Below are 26,228 nucleotides of genomic sequence, written 5' to 3'. Positions count from 1 at the left end.
GGCCATAGTTGCTCATACTCCCTATGCAGCTCTTCCTTCCTACTCTTACCTATGTCATTGGCATCCAAGTGGACCGTGACAACTGGATCCTCTCCCTCCCACTGCAAGTTCCTCTCTAGTCCCAAGCAGATGTCCCAAATCCTGGCACCAGACAGGCAATACAGCTAACTGGACTTCCACTCTCGGCTGCATAGAACTGTATCTATCCCCCTAATTACACTATTTCCTACTATCATTACATTTTAATTACTCCACTTTCCTGCATCAATGTCAGTTCGCTTATCCATCCTGCAGCTCCCACTCCCATCCATATAAACTGAAAGAACCTCAAACCTTTTGAACATTGTAAAGATTGAAGCCTTTGACCCATACCTACCTCCCTCACAGTCACATCCTCTTGTTGCTGATCATGAACCAAATCAGAAGACCCTATCCTAAGGGACTGCCTTCAGAAATAATTTTCCATCTCTGATGAATCACAGTGTCAGCAGCTCTGCCTCCAGTTCATTAACGTGGGGCCAAAGCGCTTCAATTTACTAATACTTATTTCAGATGTTTGCATGAATCATGCTAGCACCCAAGAGCTCCCATATACGGCAGCCACAACACATCTCCTGCCCTGCCATCTTTGTTGCATTTTAATTAATTGATTATTTTCTTATTTTAATTTTTAATTAATGCACTTAATCTTGTTTGTGCTTACATCCTTATTATTTCAATAATGTTCCACTTAACATTACCGATTGGATACAGTATTGACATTATCGCCGCACATTTCCATAATAATTTACCACAGAGTTCATCTGAGAGTTTTCCCTCGCTGTTGCCTACCATGACACAAAATCAACATCTTGGAAAGAATTGTTCCAGTCCCTAAAGTGTTTCAGGGACTTCTGTTTCAAATACGTATTACTTTTCACACAGAAAATAGGGAGTCTCAACTGAAGCATCTTACTGGAATGATCAAGCTAATCATAAAGCTGATCTTAAACACATTTTTTAATGAAAGTCAATTTAAAAGCAGTTAATGATGTGGCTTTAGCACCAAACACAGATATCCAGTTCTTGGACTTCTCAACTTACACTTGTCTCATACTCATCAACGTGACTTTTTTTCCCTTTACCCAAAAGTTTCTTTTGTCGTAATTCTTCTCTGAAGTTGTAAGTGAGAAGATTTTGGTTTTCATTGCACAGTTGGCTATATGCATCACAAAGGGCTCTGAAATGTGGTATAGAAAGTTCAGTTGGCCGGAGTGTAGGGTCAACATCAGCAGTACACAGCATTTGTTCTGTTAGTTGTAATCTCTGGGCTTCAGGAAATAAAATCCTAGAAAGGACAAAGACACTTGTATAAAATGCATCTGTTCACAATATACTGCAGTATGTTTTGAATTTTTAGACAACAGAAGCATTAGAAATGATAATTCATGAAATAGCTGTGAATCAGTAACAGGTTGTAACGGCTAGCTGGCTGTTAAGAAGTGGAGTATTGTCATCTAAGTTCATAGTTAGATTGGAAGAATGTTACGCAAGTGTTACGCAATTCAGTCAAGACAAATATGTAATTCTGTTCTTAAAAAAATGCTATATATAAAATGCAATGGAAAAATATTGCAGATGTTTGAAATCTAATAAAAACAGAAAATGCTGGAAACACTGCGGAAAAAGAAAAAGTGTTAACATTTTGATTTGATATGATTTATTATTGTCACGTATTAACATACAGTGAAAAGTATTGTTTCTTGTGCACTATACAGACAAAGCATACTGTTCATAGGGAAGGAAAGGGCAGAGTGCAGAATGCAGTGTTACAGTCATAGCTAGGGTGCAGAGAAAGATCAACTTAATGTAAGGTAAGTCCATTCAAAAACAAGGAAGAAGCTGTTCTTGAGTTGGTTGGTATCCAATCCAAGATGGTGCTGGAACAAGGCAACTTCTTACAAGCTGTGCCCAGCATACCTTCTAATTCTATGTTTTACTCTCATTCCAACTCTTTTAAACTCTCTAACAACGCTTTAATGCAATTTCTTACAGATTTTAAGTCAATAAGTTTTCGTCAAAATTGTAATTGAAATAGAGGCCACAATTCTCCCATTGTGACCTGCTGCAACTTTTCTGGTGGGTCGAGATGGGAGGTGTGCGTTGCCAACCTTGTACTGGGATTTGTGCATGCGCTGGGAACGCATGCACATCTCCCAGAGATGGACACCAGCGGGAAGGCAGGTAAGTCATTTAAATCTTTTTAAAATGTATTTTAAATATGTTTAGCAGGTCATTATTAGGAACTTTCAGGGCCCAGTTGAATCTCCCACCAAGCCAAGAGTTCTTCATTCCGGTGAGTTCAGAGTAGCTTCCCAAGTTCAAGGAACTAGCAGGAGACCCCACTGGAATGAAGGGCCCCCCCCATGGGGGTCAGGTGGTGGTGAGCGTAGTGCCCCCAGGCATGAGCACCTTGGCAGTACCAACCTGTGTGGCCTGTCACTGCTCAAGGGGCAAAGTGCACATGCCCGGGGGTGGCTTGGCACTGCCTACCAGGCATCGTGCAGTGCCAAGGGGCAGATCCTATTGTGGGCAGGACCTAGGAGGTAATCAGTGCAGGTGGTGGGTCCCGCTACCACTCTGCAGACAGTCTGGGCTGGAGGGAGGGCAGCCATTAGGGCAGCCTGGGGGGAGTGGGGGGGAGGTCTGCTGGGACAAGAGGGGTGGGGCTATCGCCACTGCTGGGGGGAGAGGGCTGTGCATCAGGGTGGTGTGGGATGAGACGGGGGTGTCGTGGCTGGCCCGGGAATTGCTGTGGGGGCCTCGAGGGGCAGCACTGTGGTGGTTCCAGGCTGGCCAGCAATCGAGCAGGCCAGCAAACAGGGAGTGTGACCGATTGGGACCACTGTGCATGTGCAGAGTTCCAGAACTGTCAGATTCTGGCGTGAATAGGCCTCACCCTCCCGGGTTTTTAATGATATTCAAGACTGGGACCTCTGCAGTACACAGAGTGCAGACAAGCTGAACTGACAAAACAGCCGGGATTTAGAAAAGTTTTCCCGCCAATTCAGCACTTTTGGGAGAATCGCAGCCAGAGTTGCTGAGCTTTTTTGAGTATCCTTTGACTATATATTTTAAACGAAACCTTGTTAAAAAGACTTCACCAGAACCTGGATGGCTGTGAATTAGGGTCTCATCTTCACCCTTTAGGAACTGTGTTCAAACATTTAGCTTATTACCTGTCTTTCCTGGCTGTTAACTTCCTCCAGAGTATACTTTCAGAGCACACTTAGATATAGTTGTTGGGGCTAAAGCAATCAAGGGACATGGGGGAAGGCAGGATCAGGATATCAAATTTCATGATCAACCATAATCAAAATGACTGGTGGAACAGGTTCAAAGGACCAAACAGCCTACTTATGCTTCTAATTTCTATAATTTATGTTCACTTGAAAGTGCACATTCTTCATTTTTGACCTTGAGAATGAATGAGAACAGTATTCTAACTGTGGGATTCATCACTCCCCAAGTACATTGTTGTTCCCTTAGTGATGTCTGTATCATTCATTCCATACAGATGCTTGATGGACAGATCTTCTTTTCATCTTATTCGTCCATTTTTATTACTTCATGTTCTTATTTTTATTTTTCCACTTCTGAAATCTCACTTTGCAACTTGTCCATCACTCAGTCCAATCTCTTAACGGATGCTCTTAGCACCTTTCTCAGCCTTTGTCATCATCATTTACATTCCTTTTGTCCAATTACACTCCCCCCCAATATTTAAATCTTGTCCTATTTTCTTTGTCTTTAGCTCTGACAAAAGGCCATCCTGACTTGAAATGTTGGTGCTATTCACTCTCCACAGGTGCCATCACACTTGCTGAGTTTTTCCAGTAGTTTCTCTTTTTGTTTCAGATTCCTGCATCCACAGTATTTTTTTTGCCTTTATCACATTAACCCACGCTTGTTCAGCCAAACATGCCACCGCGTACAAATGTTGAAAGAAGGACTCTGGAATATGTTGAGCATAGTAGCATTGAACTAATGACTTAAAGAAGTTGCTCCCAATTGTTTGCAATGTGACAACTTGTCTGTCAAGTTGCATTATGCTTGGAGTCTCAAGGTTTGAATAATGAAGCAGAGCAATGGCAAACAAAAAGGAGGCAAATCCCACACAAATCTTTGGGTGGATGTAGCTGTTGCTAGGGGGCATAACTATAAGGTTCATGGTGGAAGATATAGGAGGGATGTCTGAGGTAGATTTTTTACTCAGAGTGGTTGGGGTGTGGAGTAGACTGCCTGCTGTGATAGTGGAGTCGGACACTTTAGGAACTCTCAAGCGGTTATTGGATAGGCACATGGAGCACACCAGAATTATAGGGAGGGGATAGCTTGATCTTGGAATTGGACATAGCTCGGCACAACACTGAGGGCCAAAGGGCCTGTACTGTGTTGTAACGTTCTATGTTTCTATGTTACTTCAAATGGACTATCTTTTGAGGTATCCTACCTCACTGGTCCAAAGAAATGCAGGACAAGAATTGGCCTATTCAATCACATGAAGACCAATGGCAGAAACTCACAAATCTGAGGTGTTGTCCACGAATCAAGGGACACCTGCCATCAATAATGCAGGAGAAGGAATAATAGTAGGAGGGATCACTATTTAAAGGGCGAAAAGCTGCAGCACGCTATGGTGCAGAGGGACCTGGGGGTCCTTGTGCACGAGTTGCAAAAACCCAGTCTGCAGGTGCAGCAGGTGATCAAGGAGGCGAATGGAATGTTGGCCTTTATAGTGAGGGGGATAGAATATAAAAGTAGGGAGGTCTTGCTGCAACTGTACAGGGTACTGGTGAGGCTGCAGCTGGAGTACTGTGTGCAGTTTTGGTCACTGCACTTGCGCAAGGATATATTGGCCTTGGAGGGAGTGCAGAGGAGGTTCACTAGGCTGATACCAGAGATGAGGGGGTTGGACTATGAAGCGAGACTAAATAGACTGGGTCTGTACTCGTTGGAGTTTAGAAGGATGGGGGGGATCTTATAGAGACGTATAAGATAATGAAAGGGATGGACAGGGTAGAGGTAGAGAGATTCTTCCCGCTTAGAAAGGATAGCAGGACTAGAAGGCACAGCCTCAAGATAAGGGGGGGCAGTTTAGATCAGAGTTGAGGAGGAACTTCTTCACTCAAAGGGTGGTGAACCTCTGGAATTCTCTGCCCATTGAAGTGGTGGCGGCTACCTCGCTAAATATATTTAAGTCATGGGTAGATAGGTTTTTGATAGACAAGGGAATTGAGGGTTATGGGGAGAAAGCAGGAAAGTGGAACTGATCCACTTCAGATCAGCCATGATCTTATTGAATGGCGGGGCAGGCTTGAAGGGCTAGATGGCCTACTCCTGCTCCTGTTTCTTATGTTCTTAATAATAGTTCACAGGTTTGTTATTTGTGTAAAGCCATAACTGCTTCACATCAATACTAAATTGTTAGATCACTAAGGTTATCAGGGTGCTAAAACAAGTCTAAAGCTGCCAAAATAGTTTAAGAGTGCGAGGGGAAGAGAGAATTCAAGTTTTCAATTTAAACAAAATAGCATAAATATAAGTAGTACTCTTTAAGAATCAGTTAGAAGCAGGAGCTAAAAAGATTAGCTATGAGCGGCACAGTAGCTAGCGCTGCTGCTTCACAGCTCCAGGGATCTGGGTTCGATTCCCGGCTTCAGTAACTGTCTTTGTGAAGTTTGCACATTCTCCTCATGTCTGTGCCACCTGTTTCCTCCCACAGTCCAAAGACATGTGGGTTAGGTTGATTGGCCATGCTAAAATTGCCCCTTAGGGTGCTGAAATGCATAGGTTCGAGGGATTAGTGAGTAAATGTGTAGGGATATGAGGGTAGGGCCTGGGTGGGATTCTGGTTGGTGAGACTCGATAGGCCAAATGGCCTCTTTCTGCACTGTAGGGTTTCTATGATTCAAAGATTACTTAAAAGTCAGCTTTTTTCACTTAAAGGTGTTCTTCTTAATGGATCTGATTTTCAGTGAGCTGAAACATATAAAACAGCAAAACTATTCCTAATTCATCAGACAGTATACTCCAGCTTGATGTCAAGGCAAGAAGATGACGAAAATAGAGTGGTGTCTTAAAATGAAGCTAAGCAACAGGACAGGGCACACTGGGTGAGCAGAACAGGTTTCCCTCATTGTACTTTTCTGAGATGTAAATAATTTGATCTAACTTTATTTTGATGACTCTCATTTGCCGCCATTAATCCTCTAAAACCGACAATTTGCCGAATCTGCACATGTGCAATTAAATTCAGAAGTTTCCAGGTCTGCTGCTCAGAATGCAATCATTTAGAATTCATTAAACTCATAAATTGTCCTTTTACGTTCTTATCGGCGGGATTTTCCGCACAACCCAATGTGTGTCGTTGACGTAGTGACAGCCTGCCATTGGCTGGTAGCAGAATCTTCCGGAATCTTCCACCATTGTCAACAATGCTTCTCACTGAATGCACCCGCTACCACCGGAAACCTGCTATGGGTGTGTGCCATCGGCGGGACCAAAAGATCCTGTCAGCACCAATGGCCAGAAAATTCCAGCCTTAGTCCTGCTATTAAAAACTCTTAGAAAAATGTACACTTTTGTTCATTGAGATGTATCTGGATTTTGAAGCTTGTTAGTTGACAATTACTGTTAAACATTCTCGCTGGATCATAAAGTGCAATTTTATATTTGATGAATGTCAAATTCTTCCATTTTGATAAATACTATGTGCTTTTTTAAAGCCGATTTTTCTAAACTTCTACTTTCACTCCACGTATACACAATTATTTGTTTCTCTCTCTATAAAATTTAAATCTTAAAATGGTTTTTACGTCTGAGTGTGAGAGAATATTTCAATGTGATTGCTTATGTGCCCTATTTGACAGCATCACTTGCTGGATGTCGGGTAATCCACTTGACTTGCTGCTGGAGTCAAACTGGCCTTGGTAAAAGGGAAAAGCATGATCTATACGAGTAGCTTTCTTCCTGGCCAGCAGCAAGTGCCATTGCTTCATGCTGACCACAAAATCCAGTTTTACAATTAACTGCAGCATGTGAAAGATTTTTCATTACTTCTTTTGTCTTGGTTAACCAACTCCTCTAAAATATAAGTTGTGTCCAGATAATATAAACTGTGATCAATTTTCTCAAAATTACAAATTTTCATAATTGACAGGGACAGGATAAAACTTACTCAACTCCTTTTCTGCAGTACTTTCTCCTAAAGCTGAAGATACATCTCACCACTTTCTCCACCAGTTTAAAGGGTTGGTTAATCTGTGGTCTCACCAAAGGAGTAAAGTGCACAACTCCTACATCCACCTAGATAACAGAAATTAGATTAAGGTCACATCTAACACAGGAAAAAAACGCATTTGGAATTCAACGTTTTTAAAATTTATTTATTGGAGGGTAAAGTTGATTTGATCTAGCAAACATCGCACAGATGCAACCAGTCTACATAACTGAAAATGACTAAATATGTCCTTAACGTTTTGCCATGCAGCTGATCAAATTAAAAACTCCTTTGTAATGTAAGCAAGAGACTTGTATTCATATAGTGCCTTTGTTTTAATAAAATGCCTCAGGCCCTTCACAGGAACATTGTAAAATAATAATAACAACAAGCCACATGAGGAGATAGAAGGGAAGATGGCAAAGCTCAGTGAGCGAGGTGTGTTTTATGGAATTTTTTGAAAGAGAGGTAGGAAGTGGGAGAGGTAGAAAAAGGAAATTCCAGAAGTTAGGATCTAGGCAGCTGAAAGCACAGCCAAAATGATGGATCAGTTAAAATCAGGGATTCTCATGATGCTAGAACTGGATGAGTGCAGATACATCAGAAGGTTGTGGGATTGGAGGAGATGACAGAAAAAGGGAGGGGTGAGGTCAGTGGATGATTTGTTTGACCAGTGTAGGCCAGCAAGCACAGGAATAATGGATAATTGGAATTTGGTGCAAAGGAGAACGCATGTATTAGAGTTTTGGATGACCTCAAGTTTACAATTGATAGAATGTGAGAGTCCAGCCAAGGGTGCAAGAGAATAGTCTAATCTAGAGTAACAAAGACATGGGTGAGAGTTTCAGCAGCAGATGTGCTCAAGCAGGCAGGCAATCACTAGGTGACGTTACAAAGGTGGAACTAGATCTCAATGACAGCAAAGGTATGAAATCGGAAGTTCTTCTCAGGGTTGCTTGGGATTGCAAAGGCGTTGGCAGTGTGGGCCAAAACAAGTGATTTTGGTGTCTAAATTGGAGGAAATTTCTGATTATTCAGTACTGGTAGACAGCAGTCTAGCAACGTTGTGACAGTTGGGCTCAGAGAGTATTGATAAGGTAGAGCTGCACTTTGTCATTCTGCATGTCAAAATTAGCACTTTCATGATACTGCCAATGTGCAGCATATTGATAACAAGCAGAAGAGGGTCAAGGATAGAACTTTGCGAAAGACTAGTGGTAACATTGCAGGAACAGGAAGAAACATAAGAAACTATAAGTAGAGTAGGCCACTCAGCTCTACGAGCCTGCTCCACCATTCATTTTGATCATGGCTGATCATTGAAATCAATATCCTGATCCCCCTTCCTTCCATATCCCTTGATCCCTTTAGCCTCTGGAGCTATATCTAATTTCTTCTGAAAGCGCAAAATATTTTGGCCTCAACTACTTTCTGTGGTAGTGAATTCCTCACATTCTTCCTCACCTCAGTTCTAAAAGGTTTACCCTGTTATCCTCTAACTATGTACCCTTAGTTCTGGACTCCCCCACTGCTGGGAACATTTTTTCTGAATCTACCTTGTCTAATCCTGCTAGAATTTTATAGGTTTCTATGAGATCTCTTCTTACTCTTCTAAACTCCAGTGAATATAATCCTAATCAATTTAGTCTCTTGTCATATGACAGGTCTGCCACCCCAATCAGCCTGGTAAACTTTCGCTGTACTCTCTCTAAAACAAGGGCATCCTTCCTCAAGTAAGAACACCAAAACTGCACACAATACTCCAGGGATGGCTTCACCAACACCCTATTTAATTGCAGTAAAACATCCCTATGTCTATACTCAAATCCTCCCGCTATGAAGGCCAACATACCAGTTGCCTTCTTTACTGCCTGCTGTAGCTGCGTGTTTACTTTCAGCAACTGATGCATGAAGACACCAAGGTCTCACTGAGTATCCACTTCTCTCAATTAACACCCATTCAAATAATAATGTCTTCCTATTATTGCTACCAAAGTGGATAACCTCACATTTATCCACATTATAATGCGTCTGCCATGCATATGCCCACACACAAAACCTGTCCAAATCATGCTGAAACATCCCTGCAAGCTCCTCACAGTTCACCCTTCCACCCAACTTCGTATCATCTGCAAGTCTGGAGATAATACATTTAGTTCCCTCTTCCAAATCATTAATATATAACGTGATCAGTTGGGGTCCTAGCACAGATCCCTGTGGAAACCCACTAGTTATTGACTGCCGGTCAGAAAAAGGCCCATTTATGCCAACTCTTTGCTTCTTATTTACTAACCAGCTTTCTATCCATTTCAATTTGTTACCTGCAATCCCATGTGCTTTAACTTTACATACTAGTCTGTTATGTGAGGCCTTGTCGAAAGCCTTCTGAAAGTCTAAATAAATGACATCCACTGGTTCTCCTCGGTCAACTCTCCCAATTACATCCTCAAAGAATTCCAATAGATTCAACCAGCATGATTTCCCTTTTGTAAATCCATGCTGACTTTGTCTGACTATATCATAGCATTCCAAATGCTGAATTATAAAATCCTTGATAATAGACTCTAGCAACTTCCCTGTACCGACATTAGGCTCATTGATCTATAATTCTGTTTTCTCTCTCCCTCCCGTTTTGAATGGCGAGCTTACGTTAGCTGCCCTCCAATCTGTAGGAACCAGTCTAGAGTCCAAAGAATTTTGGAAAATAACCACTAATGGACCTACTATTTCCAGGGCCAGTTCCTTAAGTACTGTGGGATGAAGGATATTAGCATTTTACCTCTAATTCCATCAATTTCCCCAAAAACATTTCTCTACTAATGCTGATTTTTTTCAGTTCCTCACTATTGCTGCAATAAGAATGGAATCAGATAAGTGTAGTTACACCCAGTTCAGCAACTATGAAGAAACTTTGGAGGAGGATGGTGCAGTCAGTCATGTCAATGGCTGTAGGCAGGTTGAGAAGAATGAGGAGAGATGGTTTATCTTGGTCACAGTCAATAGAATGTTTGTTCTAACTCTGCCTAGAACTGTTGCAGTGTAGTGGTGGAGTTGAAACCTCATCAGAGGAATTCAAACATGCCGATCTGGGGAGGATGGGCATGGAATTGGAAGAAAACACATTCTAAATTTGTGAAGAGGTTTGGTGATGGGATGGCTGTTTACAAGTGGCATTGATGAGATAGTTGAACACAGCATTTTTGAAGGAGGGAACAACAGTGCTTGAAGAGGGAAAACTTTCAATAATATCAGCGAACATGAGAATCGGGAAGAGACGGTATAAACTATATCAATCATTTGTTGAGGAACTCAATGCATTAGGAGGACTAACTTCCTATCTGCATAGTCTAACAACCCTGTTCAAGTTCAATTGTTTGTAGCCATATGGGTATTCTGGTGTCTTATTACACATTCTAACTCACTAACAGACTCTCTCAATTATGAACACTTATAAGTTTCATTCATTCATTAGGAAAATATTCAATTCTCATCAGTTCTTGAAGAAGTTGCACTCAGAATGTTCACTACACTTCCAAATGCACCCAATTAAAGTTTTAAATCCAGAGGTTTCAAATATAATTACTTCAGTGGGGCTAGAATTTGTACACTTTTATTTCAAATTTTTGTTGATTGAAAAATGTTTTAAATTAATGGATTAAAAAATTGAACTACTCAGTTAAATCAGAGGGAGCGGAAGGGGGATATAGGCAGAAATGTGGGTTGAAGTTACTAGCAATTCAGTCATGATTTATTTAATAGCAGAGCAGACTTGAGGGACTGAATGGCCAACACCTGTTCCTAATTCATATGTCCATAGGATCATAACACCACAGAAGAAGGCCATTCAGACTAAGTCTGTGCCTGTTCTTCTGAAGAATAATCTAGTTAGTCTCAAGCCCCTGTTCTTTCCGCAATTCCTTGCATTGTTCCTCCATAAAACCTTTATCAATTTTCCCCTTGAAAACTACATTATGGGCGGAATTTTCTCAAAATTGCAGTGCTGCAGCAGGCAGGAAACGCTGTGTGAAACTTGCTGGTTTCACAGCTGCCTTTTCTAGCCTGATGAAACAGCAGTCTGTGCAATTTCAAAGTGCTGCCAACGATTATACATATATTATTGTGCTTACCCCAGTCCAATGCTGTTATCTCCACATCATAACGATTATACAGCCAGCTTGGGGATGGGAGGTGGGGAGAGCAAGCCTGAGATTCAGATAAAGGTGCCTCACCTCAAAGTAAAGTTAAAGGTGCCCCTCCCCACCAAACCTCACTACAGACATCAGGACTCCTCCACAAACAACGGCATCCCCAGCCGATGTGGGGACCACCTTCAATCCTTGCCAATGCAACCCACCATGATTCATGGGCTCCCGGGGGGAGGGGGGAGAGCACTCTGGAAGTAATAGCATTAGACCATAAATAATATTGGAATTGGAAGAAAACACATTCTGAATTTGAGAAGAAGTTTGGTGATGGGATGGCTGTTTCATGGTTATCAGGTTCATGACCTTTCATGCCTGAATGTGATTACATTGTAAGTAGTCTCACAACACCAGGTTAAAGTCCAACCAGTTTATTTGATAGCAACCCCACAAGCTTTCGGAAATGCTGTTCCTTCGTCAGGTGTGTAGAAGGTTCTGATCAGAGAAGGGCATATGAAGTCACACACAGTTTACAGAATATTGATTAGAATGCAAGTCTTTACAGCTAACCTGCTATTCAAGTGTTAAAGATGCAGACAATGTGAGTGCATTAGGCGTAGGTTAAAGAGATGTGTATTGTCTCCAGACAGGACAGTAAGTGAGATGTTGCAAGTGCGGGCAAGTCACAGGGTTACAGATAGTGTGACATGAACCCAAGATCCCGCTTCAGGCTGTCCTCATGTGTGCGGAACTTGGCTATCAGTCTCTGCTCAGCGACTCTGCGCTGTCGTGTGTCGTGAAGGCCGCCTTGGAGAACGCTTACCTGAAGATCAGAGGTCATATGCCCGTGACCGCTGAAGTGTTCGCCAACAGGAAGGGAACAGTCTTGCCTGGTGATTGTCAAGCGATGTTCATTCATCCATTGTCGTAGTGTCTACATGGTCTCCCCAGTGTACCATGTTTCGGGACATCCTTTCCTGTAGCGTATTATGTAGAGTTGCAAGAGAATGTGCCGTGTACCTGGTGGATGGTGTTCTCACGTGAGATGATGTCATCCATGTTGATGATCCGGCATGTCTTGCAGAGGTTGCTGTGGCAGGATTGTGTGGTGTTGTGATCACTGTTCTCCCGAATTGTTGGACAACTGGTTGGACTTTAACCTGGTATTGTCAGTCTTCTTACTGTGTTTACCCCAGTCCAATGCCAGCTACTCTACATTGTGATTACATTGCCAATGGAAGTAGGAGTGCAGAAATCTCATACTGAGATCTTGCCGCTGCATGTTGCTTTATGGTCCTCTTGTGAGAGTTAATGGCCACAAATGGATTTGTGCCCATGGTAAACAAGCCCCAAGAACTGCACCCTAAATCTTTTTCAGCACCCGATCAGGCACACATTCCAAATCCTAACCACTAGGTACATAAAGTTATTCCTCATGTTGCCTTGAGTTCAATGCCCTCTCCTATACAAACCTTAGTCACTGGAAACAGGTTTTTTTAATGTACTCTGAATACCTCTGTCAAATTTTCTCTTCCAGTCATGTGTATAATTGTCATCCCCTCATCCTTGGAACCATTCTAGTAAATTTCTTCTGTAGCCTCTCCAAAGCCTACAACTCTTTCCTAAAATGTAATGCCCAGAATTGGACAAAACAGGCCAAGCTGAAGCTAAGTGGCGGTCCAACCTTACCAACAGTGTTGGCATGATTAAAGTAGCTCAAACAAATTGCTCATCTGCACTCATTTCCAGTCTGCATCTATTTCACAAACGTTGTATAGGTAGCAATAGATGAAACTTAACATCCATCTGACTCAGAGATAGGAATAAAGGCAGACAGCATAATAACAAAAAAAAACCACATGGGGAAAAATTTTAAAATAGATCTCTTACATATTTGTCAGATTAGACAAATAATCCCTCACTGCTGCATTAAATGTCCAGACATAGGCAGTATATCAGAATTGAAAAAAATATTCAGCTTATTAACTGAAGAGCTGTAGCTCTGCATGAATTTGTATTTTCAAAAGCAGGCAGTACTGTTGCCAAGGAAAAACTGATGTCACATGAATTGATCTATTCACACTAATTTGTAGATTCTCTTTGTCCTCTAGGTAGCTGGGCTGAGAGTGAGCTTTATCAGTCTGCTATCACTGAATTTAGTTCCCAACCATTCATTGCAGTTCTGGATACAAATTCTATTGGTAAGGGTTTTTTTTTTATTTCTAAAAATGTGATTACTTTTCTTATTTCATTGAAATTTTAAAAGCTGTTTTATAACAAGTATCATTCCCTTAAGCAAAGCTGAGAAAGAGCCTGATTAATACTATTCCATTAACACAGAATTGAACGGGAGATTCCAAACACATAGAAGATAATAATGGCTTCGGGAGGGCTGCAGATTTTTGCACTTTCTTTGTCTTTAGCTGCTTGCCTAGGAGTAATTGCTACAACAGTGCTGCCAAACTGGAAGGTAACTACCTTTGAGAAATCAAATATAATCTCTACAACGGCATACATGCAAGGTCTCTGGATGGAGTGCACTTGGTATAGTACAGGGCTCTTCAGCTGCAGGTTTAACTTGTCCTTCCTAGCACAACCTGCGCACATTCAAGCCTCCCAAATTATGATGGTTCTGTCGTGTCTTATATCAATGCTGGGAATTGGCATTTCCTTGCTTGGTATGGAGTGCATAAGATGTGAAGCAGATCGACTCACAAAACATTGTGCTGCCATCACAGGAGGGGCCTACTTCATTATTGCTGGCCTAATGTGTTTAATTTCAATATCCTGGTTCACAACTGAGCTAGTAAGCCACTACTTCAAACCATCTGTCTCAGAAGATAACAGGTATGAAATAGGAGAAGCAATATATCTTGGATGTATTTCTGCACTGTTCTCATTTATCGCAGGTGCAATTTTCTGCTCATCACGCAAAAGGGAGCCACACAGAGAAAACATTCATCTCAGAAATAGACAGCACAACACTAGACGCCAGTCTTTGGGGCATAAGGCAGACTATTCTCTTCAAGATTATGTGTAAAAACCAATAATACACCAGTAGGTATGCCAAGTGGTGCTGGTATACTGAGCATGCTGCTTGGAAATCTGACAAAAATACTCTTAATTTCAGTTTATTTGCCACCTTAGTTTTTGTCACAGAGAAAATGTGCAGATACTGAGCAATTATTTGGAAGGTCATCTGGGTTTTGTCAACTATTCTAATAAATGTTCAATTGTCTCCAAAAGAAAAACTATTTCACAAAGTTTCAAAAATGGAAGTTGTTGCTTCTCTTCTTGCACCTAGTAGTGCACAAGGCCGACTTTCATCCGATTCTACAGCTAGTTTTCACTGGAACTGGTCACTTGTCTGTTACCAGACTATAACTCGAGGGGTGCCAGTCCACACCAAGCATGACTGACCCGACTTCCGCCTGCCTTTGGCATGTGGATAAGATTTTGCAGCTTGATAGTTAACCCATTGGCCACATTACAAATGCACCTTCCTTGGCCATCAAGTTCTAGGGTGGGACTTGAACCCAGAGTTTCTGGCTCAGTGATAGCGACATTACTCACTGCGCCACAAGACTTCCTTATCAAAAATAGGAGTACTATTTTAAAAGCATTTTTTTCTGATGTTGTAAGCTGATTCATTTTAGACAGTGTCACAAAAGACAAACATTACATAAGCATGTATTTTGTTAGTTGTCGGCTGTATTTGGATCAGTACGGATAACAAAACATTTGTCTCCAATGATAAGTAAAATATCAATTTGTGAAGATGATCAACAAATTAAAACAATGTTACTTAATAAAATGTATTGCAACACTAACTTCATTTTGTTGCAATGAATTCAAAGTCATATACCTACAACTAGAATAAATTACAACACACACAATACTTATTTTTAAATCTTTGTGGATGATCCCTTGCATTGAACTTCGGTTACGCTCTACTACATGTACTATGCACAGTATTGGTTGCCACCTTACAGCAAGGCTCTCAAGGCATTGCTGAAGATCACTAAAGATTTATAAGGATTATCCCACAGCCAGGGGTTATAAGCATCAGAAAAGAACGAGCGAGATTTCTCTCAGCCTCTTCTCTCGCTTGAAAAAACCAGGCTAAGAAGCGATCTAAAAGAGACCTTAAAACAGAGGATTTGAAACGATCGAGAAATGGAGTGTTCAGAGATGATCAAGTTAAGATCTCTAGATACAGAGTTCAGAAAAAACGGAGAATGCGGAAACTCACCAATGCACCAAGTAGCTAAGCCGAACAGCGTGGATGCATTTAAGGAGAAGTTACACAAAGATATGAGAAAGAAGGGAGAGTTATACCAATGGGAGGAAATTTAAGTGCAGCCTGTCACTGGCTTGGACTGGTTGGGATAAATGGTCTGATTGTATGCTGTGCATTCTAAGTAATTTTATGTAAAAATGGCATATATACTAGTAAATCATTTCTCTCATGTGTTTTAAAAGAATTAACAATGTTTATTCTTGTGTCCTATGGTAACTAATAAATAGAACGTTAAATAATTGCAATAGGTCATTTTATTAGAGTAAACTTCCAACCTAACTACAAAACAGAAGGCTTTAATTATATTTTCTCCTAATTAGGTCTCAGAAAACCCACAACAGGGAAAATATCAAGATAAACTTGCATTTTAACACTTCATAATTCTCAGAATACCGACACAGCCAGAGGAAAGATGGAGATGATTACAGCAGGGCTGAAATACTGAAGAAAATTAGTACTGGGGCACAAATTAAACATCACAGCCTGCCCTCCCTGTCAATGCAAATACATTCTGCTCTCACTTTCACTAACAATGCAAACTCCCCATCTACCCACTGTTTATTATTTATTCTCAACACAACTGCCTTTGCTTTTAAGTCCTTGCTTTTAACTACCATGGTTACAGAATTTCTTTATCAGGATCCATATTTTCCCATCAATCTGAAGGGCTTTCATCAATTTGATGTCAGTGTTGCTGCTACCATTTCTGGCACCCAGCTGCAATTTTCCATTCAAGAGCACTTAGGCTCATTTCAGGCTGCAAACATTCATGATGAATTACAGAGAGCTGTATCTGGATAATCTCATTTCAGCGCTCTGCCCTGTTTCCCCACCCACCGTCTGCACCCATCCTCATAGCCCACCTTCTTTTATTTTATTAACAGCTCCAGCCTGACAGAAACTGTATTATCTGCCACAATGTGTTGGCTTACTTAAGAAGTCTCTTTCAAAAAGTGACCCTCTATATGTCATATCCTTCAAACAGAATTTGGTTACCCCTAAGATTTTACACAGCTGGGATGTTATAAAGTAACTTCAGGCAATAATGCAGAACTCAGTCTTTAATTCTGATGTTTTAAAATATTAGTAAACAACATAACTGATTTAAATTGAGCCTTGCTCAGACAAATCAGCTGTTAAAGGATCCTTTACAATCACCAGTTTTTGTTTGTAAACATCTGAGCAATAATGAATAGTCAATTGATTACCAAGCACTCAAAGTTTTGAAATATTTTCATGACTTCAGAAATAAATGTGACATATGAACATACAAAATTATGGTTAGCAAAAGATCAAGAGACCCAGCAAGTTTACACCATACAGTCAAATAGTAAGTAAGCATTGTTAAACCACATCCACCATGACATGCACAACATCAGAGAAGCATAACTTTCCCCGACTGTGATGAAGAATGTTGCATATTTAAATTGCAGAGAATCATTGCGTAATCACAAATTCCTGAAGGCAGCAGAACAAGTTGGTAAGGCAGTTAAATAAGCTTATGGGATATTTGGCTTTATAAGTGGGACAGCTAATACAAGAGCAAAGAAAATATTTTAGAACTTTAAAAATCACTCGTTAGCCAGCACCTGCAGTATTGCATACAATTCTGGGCACCACACTTGAGAAACAATGTCAAGGCCTTGGGGAGAGTGCGGAGGAGGTTGACTGGGATGATGAATTTTAGTATGTGCAGAGAATGGAGAAGCTATGACCTTTCTCCTCAGAGCAGAGAAGGTTAAGACATAAAAGAAGTATTCAAAATTATGGGGGGTTTTGATAGAGGAAGTACATCAGCATCCAGAGTGGTTAGCAAAAGATCAAGAAGAGAAATGAAGAGAGATTATTTTACACAAGTTTATTATGATCCAGAATATATCATCTAAAAGGGTGGCAGAATCCACTTTCAGAACATCTTTGAAAAGGCAATTGGACATGTACTTGAAGAGAACTAGTTAAGAGAAAAAATCTGGGGTGCTGTGAGACTAAATGGACATTTCTTCCACAGAGTTCGTAGAGGCACAATGGGCTGAATGATTCCATGAAATCTGCACCAGAAATTAAGATACCTTAAAAACAAAACAAGGAGTACACTTCTAACAATCTCACATTAGGGACTTCTTATACCCAAGTCAAAATATCTTACCTTAGGTTTTGGAACAAAGGCTCTGCCTGGAATTGTAAAGCAACTCTTTACATTACACAAATATTGAGCCATTATAGACAATCTGCTTCTTTGCCTACTGCCAGTACTTGCTGTGAGACGCTGTAAAAGAAACATATTGTTTTAAAATCTAACATGCATACATATTTAAAGCCTATCACTTTATACAGTTTAGTTATATGAACAGAAAATGAGTTCATGAATAGATAAAATAGTCACTGAATTATGTCCCATAAAGTCACACAAGTGAAATTAAGTTTCACTTTACTAAAACAGATCTCACAGAAGTAATTCCATTCTTTCAAAGAATAAAAACAAATTGTTGAGTGCAAACAGTATGACTGACTATGCAAGTGTAAATTTTAACCTCAAATAGGAAAGCTGGGTCAGATTTTGGGGGTGGGGGTATTGGGAGATGGCAAGTTGCCATCCTCCTGTCAGCACTCACCCCTAAAACAGACCACTGTGCTCTGAAGAAGGGTCATCCAGATTCAGTGTTAGCTGTATTTTCTCTCCACAGATGCTGTCAGATCTGCTGAGATTTTCCAGCATTTTCTGTTTTTATTTCAGATTCCAGCATTTGCAGTAACTTGCTTTTATCATAACTTCAACGTGGCATGCACAGATTAGCAAGGACTTGAATTAAAGGCCACCTGCTTGGGATATCAGCAGTATAACTGAATTGCCTCATCATTGTAAGATTTGAAACAATTTTCCACATTCAGTAATCATGTTTGACTACTAAAAGTTGTGCAAAAACAAAAAATGTTTGAATTCATTGAATTGCTTAAGTTTATATTGTGATGATACTATGCCTTTAAGAAATGTATTGTATCATGTTTCTCGTAAAGGGTATGCTTAAAATTCAGTTGTTTTGCATGGTGCTGGTTTGTCTGTACCAGGCAGCTCACATGCTGAGAATGCAGGCTAATTATTTATTTTAGCTAGGGATGTGTTTGTTTTTAATGAATTAATGCATATTTGTTTATTTTGGTTTTCTCCCTCAGATTTCAGAATAGGATTTTGATTAGGTTGATTGACAGAGGTAGGGTCATGTGGACGGGTGGAGCTAAGCTTGTAGGGAAAACATACAGTTCTCTTTGATTTTAAAACAGTCAGTTTCTGCCTGGTCCTGAAAGAAGCAAGAGGTGTTTTCTGTCTCTCTCTCTCTCCCTCCAGAGGTTTTCAAAAGGATCTAGGATGTTAACAAGTGCAAGCACATACACCTGTCACCTGTGTGCTGCTAACTGATTTTGAAAAGGGGTTTAGGTATATAAGAGGAATATTGCTTGAATTGGAACTAACAGAGATAGGTTGGCAGTTAAGTATTGTACCTTGTCATGTTTAAGTATTTCAATTGATAAAAGTTTAACTATAATGAATGAATTAGCTTAAGTATATTGTTAAATAAAGTGTATTTTGATAAAAGCTTCCTGGTGTGTCAATAGTATCACACCTGGAGTGAAACACCTTATCCTCACACTTGTGCCAAAATAGAAAAACTGCTGGGGTCTAGTTGGACTTCATAACATACTTTGGGGTTCCTGCTCTGGTACCCTAATGATTTACAAAATCTTGAAAGCTGTATTGATAGTAAACTTCTAAAGTTTTTCTTTGATTACATTTTATTTGCTTATGAACTAGTTAACTGGTCTGATATGGTTCACTGCATCTTGACCAGTGCTAACACTGCATTTCAGACTACTACATACTTGTGGTACATGGAAGAATGATAATCATGGGGTGACTTTCCATGCCTGATGCAGATCGTGCCAATCCTGGAAAACAGCATGCAGGCGAAAAAATATATTTTGCGTCCAATGTCAAACAGTTTGCGCTCGTTCCAGTCCTTTTCTAATGGTGCAAACCAGATCTCGCCCAGAAATGGTGTGAGGCTGGTTAGCATATTTAAGATTGCAATTAAATATGCACAGCTCGTTCAAGGCCATTTCCTCCAGCACCCGCGCCCTTCTAACCTTTGGGCGCAGCCAAGAATCATGCGAGGTCACGCCGGAGAGAAGCTAGGAAGTCATTGAAGCCACCGAGTCACACTGGCAATTCCAGGTGGGCATTGCCAGTACGCCAGGAGCAGTGTCAAGGGGGTGGGGCCAATGCAGGGGGCTCTATGTTAGGGGGCCGGTGCAAGGATGGAGCACGAAGGGAGCCATGTCAAGGGTCATGAAGGGGGATCTGTTAGAAGGGTCCCAAAGCCCTAAAGTCAGCAAAGAGGGTGGAAAAACATGCCACTGACGAAGGAGCATTCCTGATGTCCCTGGGGAGGGGGTGGGTGGGGGGAGGGGTCTCCCAGTACACTGTGAAATTAGGGCACCCTTCCAAAATAGCACCAAAGCCCTTTGCAGACAAGCTCACTAGCATTTTAGCCCCACCCCCTAGAACTGGCAGGCAACTCACCACTCTCCTAAAAATTGGCTGAGTGTTCTGAGCATGGGATAATTACTGTCTGGACAGCATCTGACAGACTGGCACAGCTCTAGTTTTCTCGCTGTTATATCACTTTTTTTGGAAAAATTCCACCTAATGTTAATTTATCAACACTATTTCTAGTAGGATCATTTGAATCAGTTTCATTGACAATATATCTGTTAAGTACTGAAAGAGATCAATAATCTACGTGATGAAATTTTTAAACAGTAAGAGAGATTTCATATTAATTGATCACAACTTGAGGATTTTTTAAAAATTCCTGTCTACAAACCTCACTTCCTTTTGTAACTTAACGTCACATTTATCATTAAACTTACCAAAGTAATTACATGTTACAAAATTCTTCATTGTAAATAACTAACATTGTGTGTTACTCAACCAATTAAATCACTCAATGTGTTTAAAACAAATTCCATCTGATATTTTCTCCTTCAACAGAATTTATAAAGATCCAAAGTAAGGTTTTGGATATATTTCTGAATCGAATGATTAAATCTACCCAGTTATTTGCCTTTTGTGACTTCTAATCAAGTTTTTTTTAACTTCAAGGATTCTGCTTTGCTTAAAATCCTGGCTATCACAGAATATTACCCCCAAAAGGAGGCCGTTCTGCCAATCATACCTGTAAAACAGTTATCCACTGAGTGCACTCCCCGCTTTCTTATAGCCCTACTAATTTTTCTCCTTCAAATTTATGTGCATCTTTGAAAGTTGCTATTTTATCTGCTTCCATCATCCTTTCAAGCAGAGCAATAGAATCATAGAATCACAGAATCCCTACAGTGCAAATGGAGGCCATTCGGCCCATCAAGTCTACACTGATTAAAATCCCACCCAGGCTCTAACCTGTAACCCCACATATTTGCCCCACTAATTTCCCTAACACTAAGGGACAATTTTAGCATTGCCAACCTTAAACGCACATCTTTGGAGCATAATGAGGAGCATAACAAATCACTCGGTTAAAAAACAACTTCTATCTACTCTATAAAAATGTTTAATTATTTTGAACATGTCTATTAAATATTCCCATGACCTTCTTACTCTAAAAACAACACTCTCCAGCTTCTCTGGGGAAAATGGCTCGAGCAGCTAAGTGGTCTATTCCTAGTTTTTCCACAACACTAAGTCTGGTATCAGTTCAGCAAATGTTCTCTCCACAGACATAATGCAGATATCACCAGAGTGATGCTTAAAAGTATGAGGACAGGTTGAATAGATTAGGCTTGGATTCCATTGAGTGCAGAAAATTACTAGATTACCAGAATAAGCAGGTCTAATTGAAGTGTTTATTTTAATTGTTTCTCTGCTAATATAACCGGTTGATTTGTTTTTCCTCCTTCACTCTCTTTATTCTGTCTTTATGCTGTCCTTTCTATAAAATTATTTTATTTCTTTATTTGCCCCATCTATTTCTACCCCATATTTCCTGGGGTTTTTATTTTCCCTGCTTACTCACTGCACCCACTTCTGAGTTTAAATATTCTTCACTTTCTTATACATTCATTTTGCCTGCTCATTAGCTCTGCCCTGGTCATATAGTTAGTCTTGTGGAATAGTTCCAATCTTCTCGGGATTAATACCAAAGCTCCACTAAATGGAAACGATCTCTCCCAACGGCTCTTTAGCAAAATGCAAGAGCAGCCTGATATTCGAGTACATAGAGAATCAATTTCAACACTCCCTTCAAGAGCAGGCTGGCAGGTGGAAGGGGCATAAAATCAGGTGGGCATGGTAGGGTCCCTTAAATTAAACATTGAGGGCCTGGCTGTGTATTTATTGGGGGAGAGTCCCTCCAGTTCATGCACCCTAAGCCCAATGGAGCATGCACCAAATGTGATCGTTGCACAGCTTGCTCCCCATCCAACTTCAGCCTTATAGTTTTTGCACTCTACCCCCACTCTGCCTGACTGGCTCTGGTGAAGCCACCCCAATTCATCTCTGAACCCTGGCTCAAGCCTGGTTGGGTCTATCCGTAATGGGCACTGCCCACAGTGGTGCTGCTGGGACTGCAGAGCTGTTGGCCATCTGATTGGTCAGTAGCTCTGGATGGTGGGACATCCTCCCAGTTAGGTAAGGAGCCATGCCATTGTGGACATGACAACCAAGGTAAACATCTTTCCTGCACTGACTCTGCAGAGCCCTGTTAGAGCTGCTGATGCTGTGTATGGATATCCTCACAGTCCTCGGCACCCTCCAGCACAAAAACCCATTCAACTCTTTCATGTCATGAACTAAGATCCTGGTCCTTCAATGATTTAAAATGTACTTAGATTGTGAACCTTTTATACAACGTCTATTGACACGCTTGATAAGGAGGCAAGGAGGCCTAATAAATCTCCATCTGAGGTCTGACAAAGGGTTCAGTCAACTACACACACACCTCTTTAATCCCCGCAAATCCCTCTTGCAGTTAAGGCTTACTTGCCTGTTACCTCTTTACTTGCAGCCTTCACCTGCATGTTAGAACAAAATGAGAAGTCACCAAGGGCATTAATGGTGGCACATGCTCAGCACAGCTTTCTTCAGACATGTAGGGAAGCCTCTAGTTTTCTACTGTTAAGAAGAGTGTAGAGCTTCACTCTCGCAGCCGAAGTGCTTCTTGTCACTCATGTAACAGGTTCAACTCCCCACGAGTACTCACACTGAGGCAACAGCAGCTGGAGCTGTAATGACCTCGTTGATATATTTTCGGAGGTCATAACCTGGTGAACTGCAAGCAATGGCTTGTAAGATGCCCAGACAACACACTCACAATTGATGGCCAGTGCGTAATCATTCATGTGTGGGATTACTGAGTAATCATTATGATGACAATGTGAGAGTACTGAATCTAAATGTGTAAACCGTCAGGCTCTAATGGGGGCCCAAATCCCACATCCTTAAATGCCCTCGACCATTAAAACAATTAGCAGCAAGATGGAATCCAGGAAACATTCAAACAGTACAAGTGAATACATATTTACAAGTGTCCAAACTGTGTATAATGCTTATACACCTGTGTACAGTCAAAATTTCATTTTCTTTCTTTATATTGTATCCAAAGTAAGAGATCCCACAACACCAGGTTAAAGTCCAACAGGTTTATTTGGCAGCATAAGCTTTCAGAACACTGCCCCTTCATCAGGTGAGTTGGAGTTTCCTCCCACAATCCAAAGATGTGCAGATTAGGTGGATTAGCCATGCTAAGTTGCCCTTTAGTGTCCAAAGATGTGCAGGTTATGCGAATTGGCCACGTGAACTGATTCTTGGGTCAGGGGGATTGGCAGGGTAAATACGTGGAGTTATGGGGATGGGGCGGGATTGTTGTTGATGTGGGCTTGATGGGTCAAATGACCACCTTCTGCACTATAGGGATTCTATGATTCTAAGTACTGGAGATATGGTACCCTTGAAGGTGAATAGATCATCAGACCCTGTTGAAGGTTGTCTGGGAGGATGATCTGAGGATAATTTTTCAATCCTCAGGTGAAATCCAAGAAGATTTATATTTAAAAAGGGTGCCAGAAGACCAGGTCAGCCAGTCTGTTGTTGGTGGTGGGCAAATCATTAGAAAAAAACTCTAAGAGTCTGGATAAACAATCACTTAGAAAGGATGTTTTACAATTAAGATATATTTTTGCAAAAGACAAAATTGATCAGGGTATCAGCATGGTTTTGATAGGGGATATGGTCCCTCCCATTTATTATGAGCCTTGTCTTACAGAAAGACAGAAGGATTGAATGGCATCCTGATGACTGCATGGGCAGTTCAGAAATATGCATGCTATGGCTGCTGCCAAGCCCTCCCACTGATTAACCAGCAGGATGTCCTGCAACTGATACAGACTGGGAGCATAATGAGAGTGTGATACATTCAATGCACATGTCCCATTTACTGGGGAGTGCTGCAATTCAAACCTGTCTGACATCCTTGTGCATTTGCACACTTACATTGCCTGATCCTTTATGAGTGTCTATTGCAGTGAATAAACAGTGCCATTTGGCCTGGCAGATTGCAGCAGACCCTTCATCCTCTTCCTGCACTTCTGGGTGTTTCTCATGTGGGCTCCACAGGCACTAATCTCTGTTGTAACCTCCATCCAAACCACTGTGGTCTGACAGGATAATCGCTTGCAGCCATCCCAGGGAAACACTACGTCCCGCCTTTCTTGGATGGCCTAGATGAGAAGTTGCCGAGAGGCTTCACTAAATCGTGGGGCTGCACATTATCTTCTCCGGGATGTCCTGGTTGAGGTAGAGTTTTGAATATCAGCCAGGCTGGATCTCCTGGCTTGCAGTGAATAAATCACTTTAAATATGGTACTTGAACAGACCTTCAATCACAAAGGTAATGGTGGAGATGGTGGCCTCCTGTCCACCCCTATGTCCTGAGATTCACCAAATCCCTCATGGATAAATAGGTATTGAGCTGACCAACGCAAGATCAGCCCCCTCCCACCAGCGCAAATCACTCAGACCTCTGCTCCCACCATCAAACAGACTCCAGGACAAAGACGCTAGCCAATGTCAGGCAGTCTATCCATTATAGAAAATGGATCCATCTGCTCTTCAATATCTGGTACACAATGTTAAATATTTTTCTAACTGGGGTATTATAAATTGGATAGCTGAGTGAACAGGTTATTTACCTTGTCAGACGTAAATCAGAATTTATGTCTGGGGATTGTCAAAATATTACGGGTTTCATAAAGGCCACACAACCATTGTAATACCTGAAGTCCTCCAACAATTCACATACACAGCAAACAAGGCCCAGAGCATTTTAAAATCTTGGTGCTTTGGCTATTTGATGAGCTCCTATAAAAATGCAACATAAAAATTCTTGTAACTTGAAAGTAACTGGACCCCCTTCTGCAGGAGATGAAGTATGTTGAAAATAACATTCTCCTGTGAGAATATCAAATCATTATGTTCAAAATAGACAATAGAGGTAAATGATCAAAATAGTGGCAGCTATTATGTTTTTCCTCCTTCAATAGCACCTTCCAAACCCCCAACCTTTGCCACCAAGAAGGACAAGGACAGCAGATGCATAGGAACACCATTGTCTGCAAGCTACCCTCCAAGCCACACACCATCCTGACTTAGAAATATGTCACTGTCCTTTCACTGTTGCTGGGTCAAAATCTTGGAACTCCCTTCCTAACTTACACAACATGGACTGCAATGGTTCAAGAAGGCAGCTCACCACCACCTTCTCAAGGGCAATTAGGGATGGGCAATTAATGCCGAGACAGTGACGCCCACACTCCTTGAAAGAATTTTAAAAAAATATCAGGAACCAAACACAGAAAAAGTCAGAATTATCAACACTTACCTCTGCAACCTCTTTTTGAAATGTTAGTGTCATCTGCGTTCTCCCAAAGACAAACGGTCCACTGCGATTTGCAATATTCTCCAACCATTTGATAATGAGAGGTGTTGAGACACTAAACGGAAGATTCCCAATGATGTGCACATTTGGTGGGTCTATTCATAACATTTAAAAATCATTACTATATAGTAAGCGTTTCACTAAGTCAGTTTCAAGCACTACGTTTAGAAAAGAATGTCAGTCAGAAATAGAAATCAGCTAAAGTACAGTCCAATAATAAAAATACACATTTATCCTCTTGCCACTGGCAGACATAATAATTTTAACCAATTACTGATAAGACTGATGTAAAACTTCATTTTGTATCTTCCCAGTGGGTAAATAGCTCTTCAAGTAGGTTTATAGATTGGAATCCTCTCCTGTCTAACTACAACATCCCAAAATTATTTCTTAAAATAGAACAGTAGGGCTGTGTCATCATTACTCTCACAATGACAGCTACTGTTGATGGACCCACTGATCTCATCAACAGATTATTAGCTAGTTAGTTAAAGCCTGAAATCCAGCAGCCTCCGGGTAATTAACCAAAATCTTCATCT

At 41.0% G+C, this 26,228-nt stretch overlaps 2 protein-coding genes across 4 annotated transcripts in view; one reads left to right on the top strand and one right to left on the bottom strand.

Annotated features, from left to right (window-relative positions):
* Positions 1–981: 981 nt before the first annotated feature.
* The window catches only part of tfb1m (transcription factor B1, mitochondrial), a 47,551-nt gene continuing 22,304 nt past the window's right edge, over positions 982–26,228 (bottom strand). For all 3 annotated transcript variants that reach the window (XM_080199777.1, XM_080199778.1, XM_080199779.1), the window contains exons 6-9: positions 25,633–25,784; positions 17,850–17,969; positions 7,220–7,347; positions 982–1,327 (exon numbers count right to left, since the gene is read on the bottom strand). In XM_080199777.1, the coding sequence (XP_080055903.1) occupies positions 1,075–1,327; positions 7,220–7,347; positions 17,850–17,969; positions 25,633–25,784 (653 nt within the window). In that variant the 3' untranslated portion in view covers positions 982–1,074. The remainder of the gene's footprint in view (positions 1,328–7,219; positions 7,348–17,849; positions 17,970–25,632; positions 25,785–26,228) is intronic.
* LOC145350673 (claudin-20) lies at positions 13,781–14,443 on the top strand. The gene has a single exon (XM_080199889.1). The coding sequence runs from the start codon at positions 13,781–13,783 to the stop codon at positions 14,441–14,443; it is 663 nt and encodes a 220-aa protein (XP_080056015.1).

This window comes from Carcharhinus amblyrhynchos, chromosome 12, assembly GCF_965287045.1.
Source record: "Carcharhinus amblyrhynchos chromosome 12, sCarAmb.v2.hapA, whole genome shotgun sequence".
Lineage (NCBI taxonomy): Eukaryota > Metazoa > Chordata > Chondrichthyes > Carcharhiniformes > Carcharhinidae > Carcharhinus > Carcharhinus amblyrhynchos.
This window is presented reverse-complemented; position numbering and strand designations above follow the sequence as displayed.

Bases quoted from the DNA above. Each gene is read 5' to 3' on its own strand.
- LOC145350673 (XM_080199889.1), top strand. From the start codon at position 13,781: ATGGCTTCGGGAGGGCTGCAGATTTTTGCACTTTCTTTGTCTTTAGCT.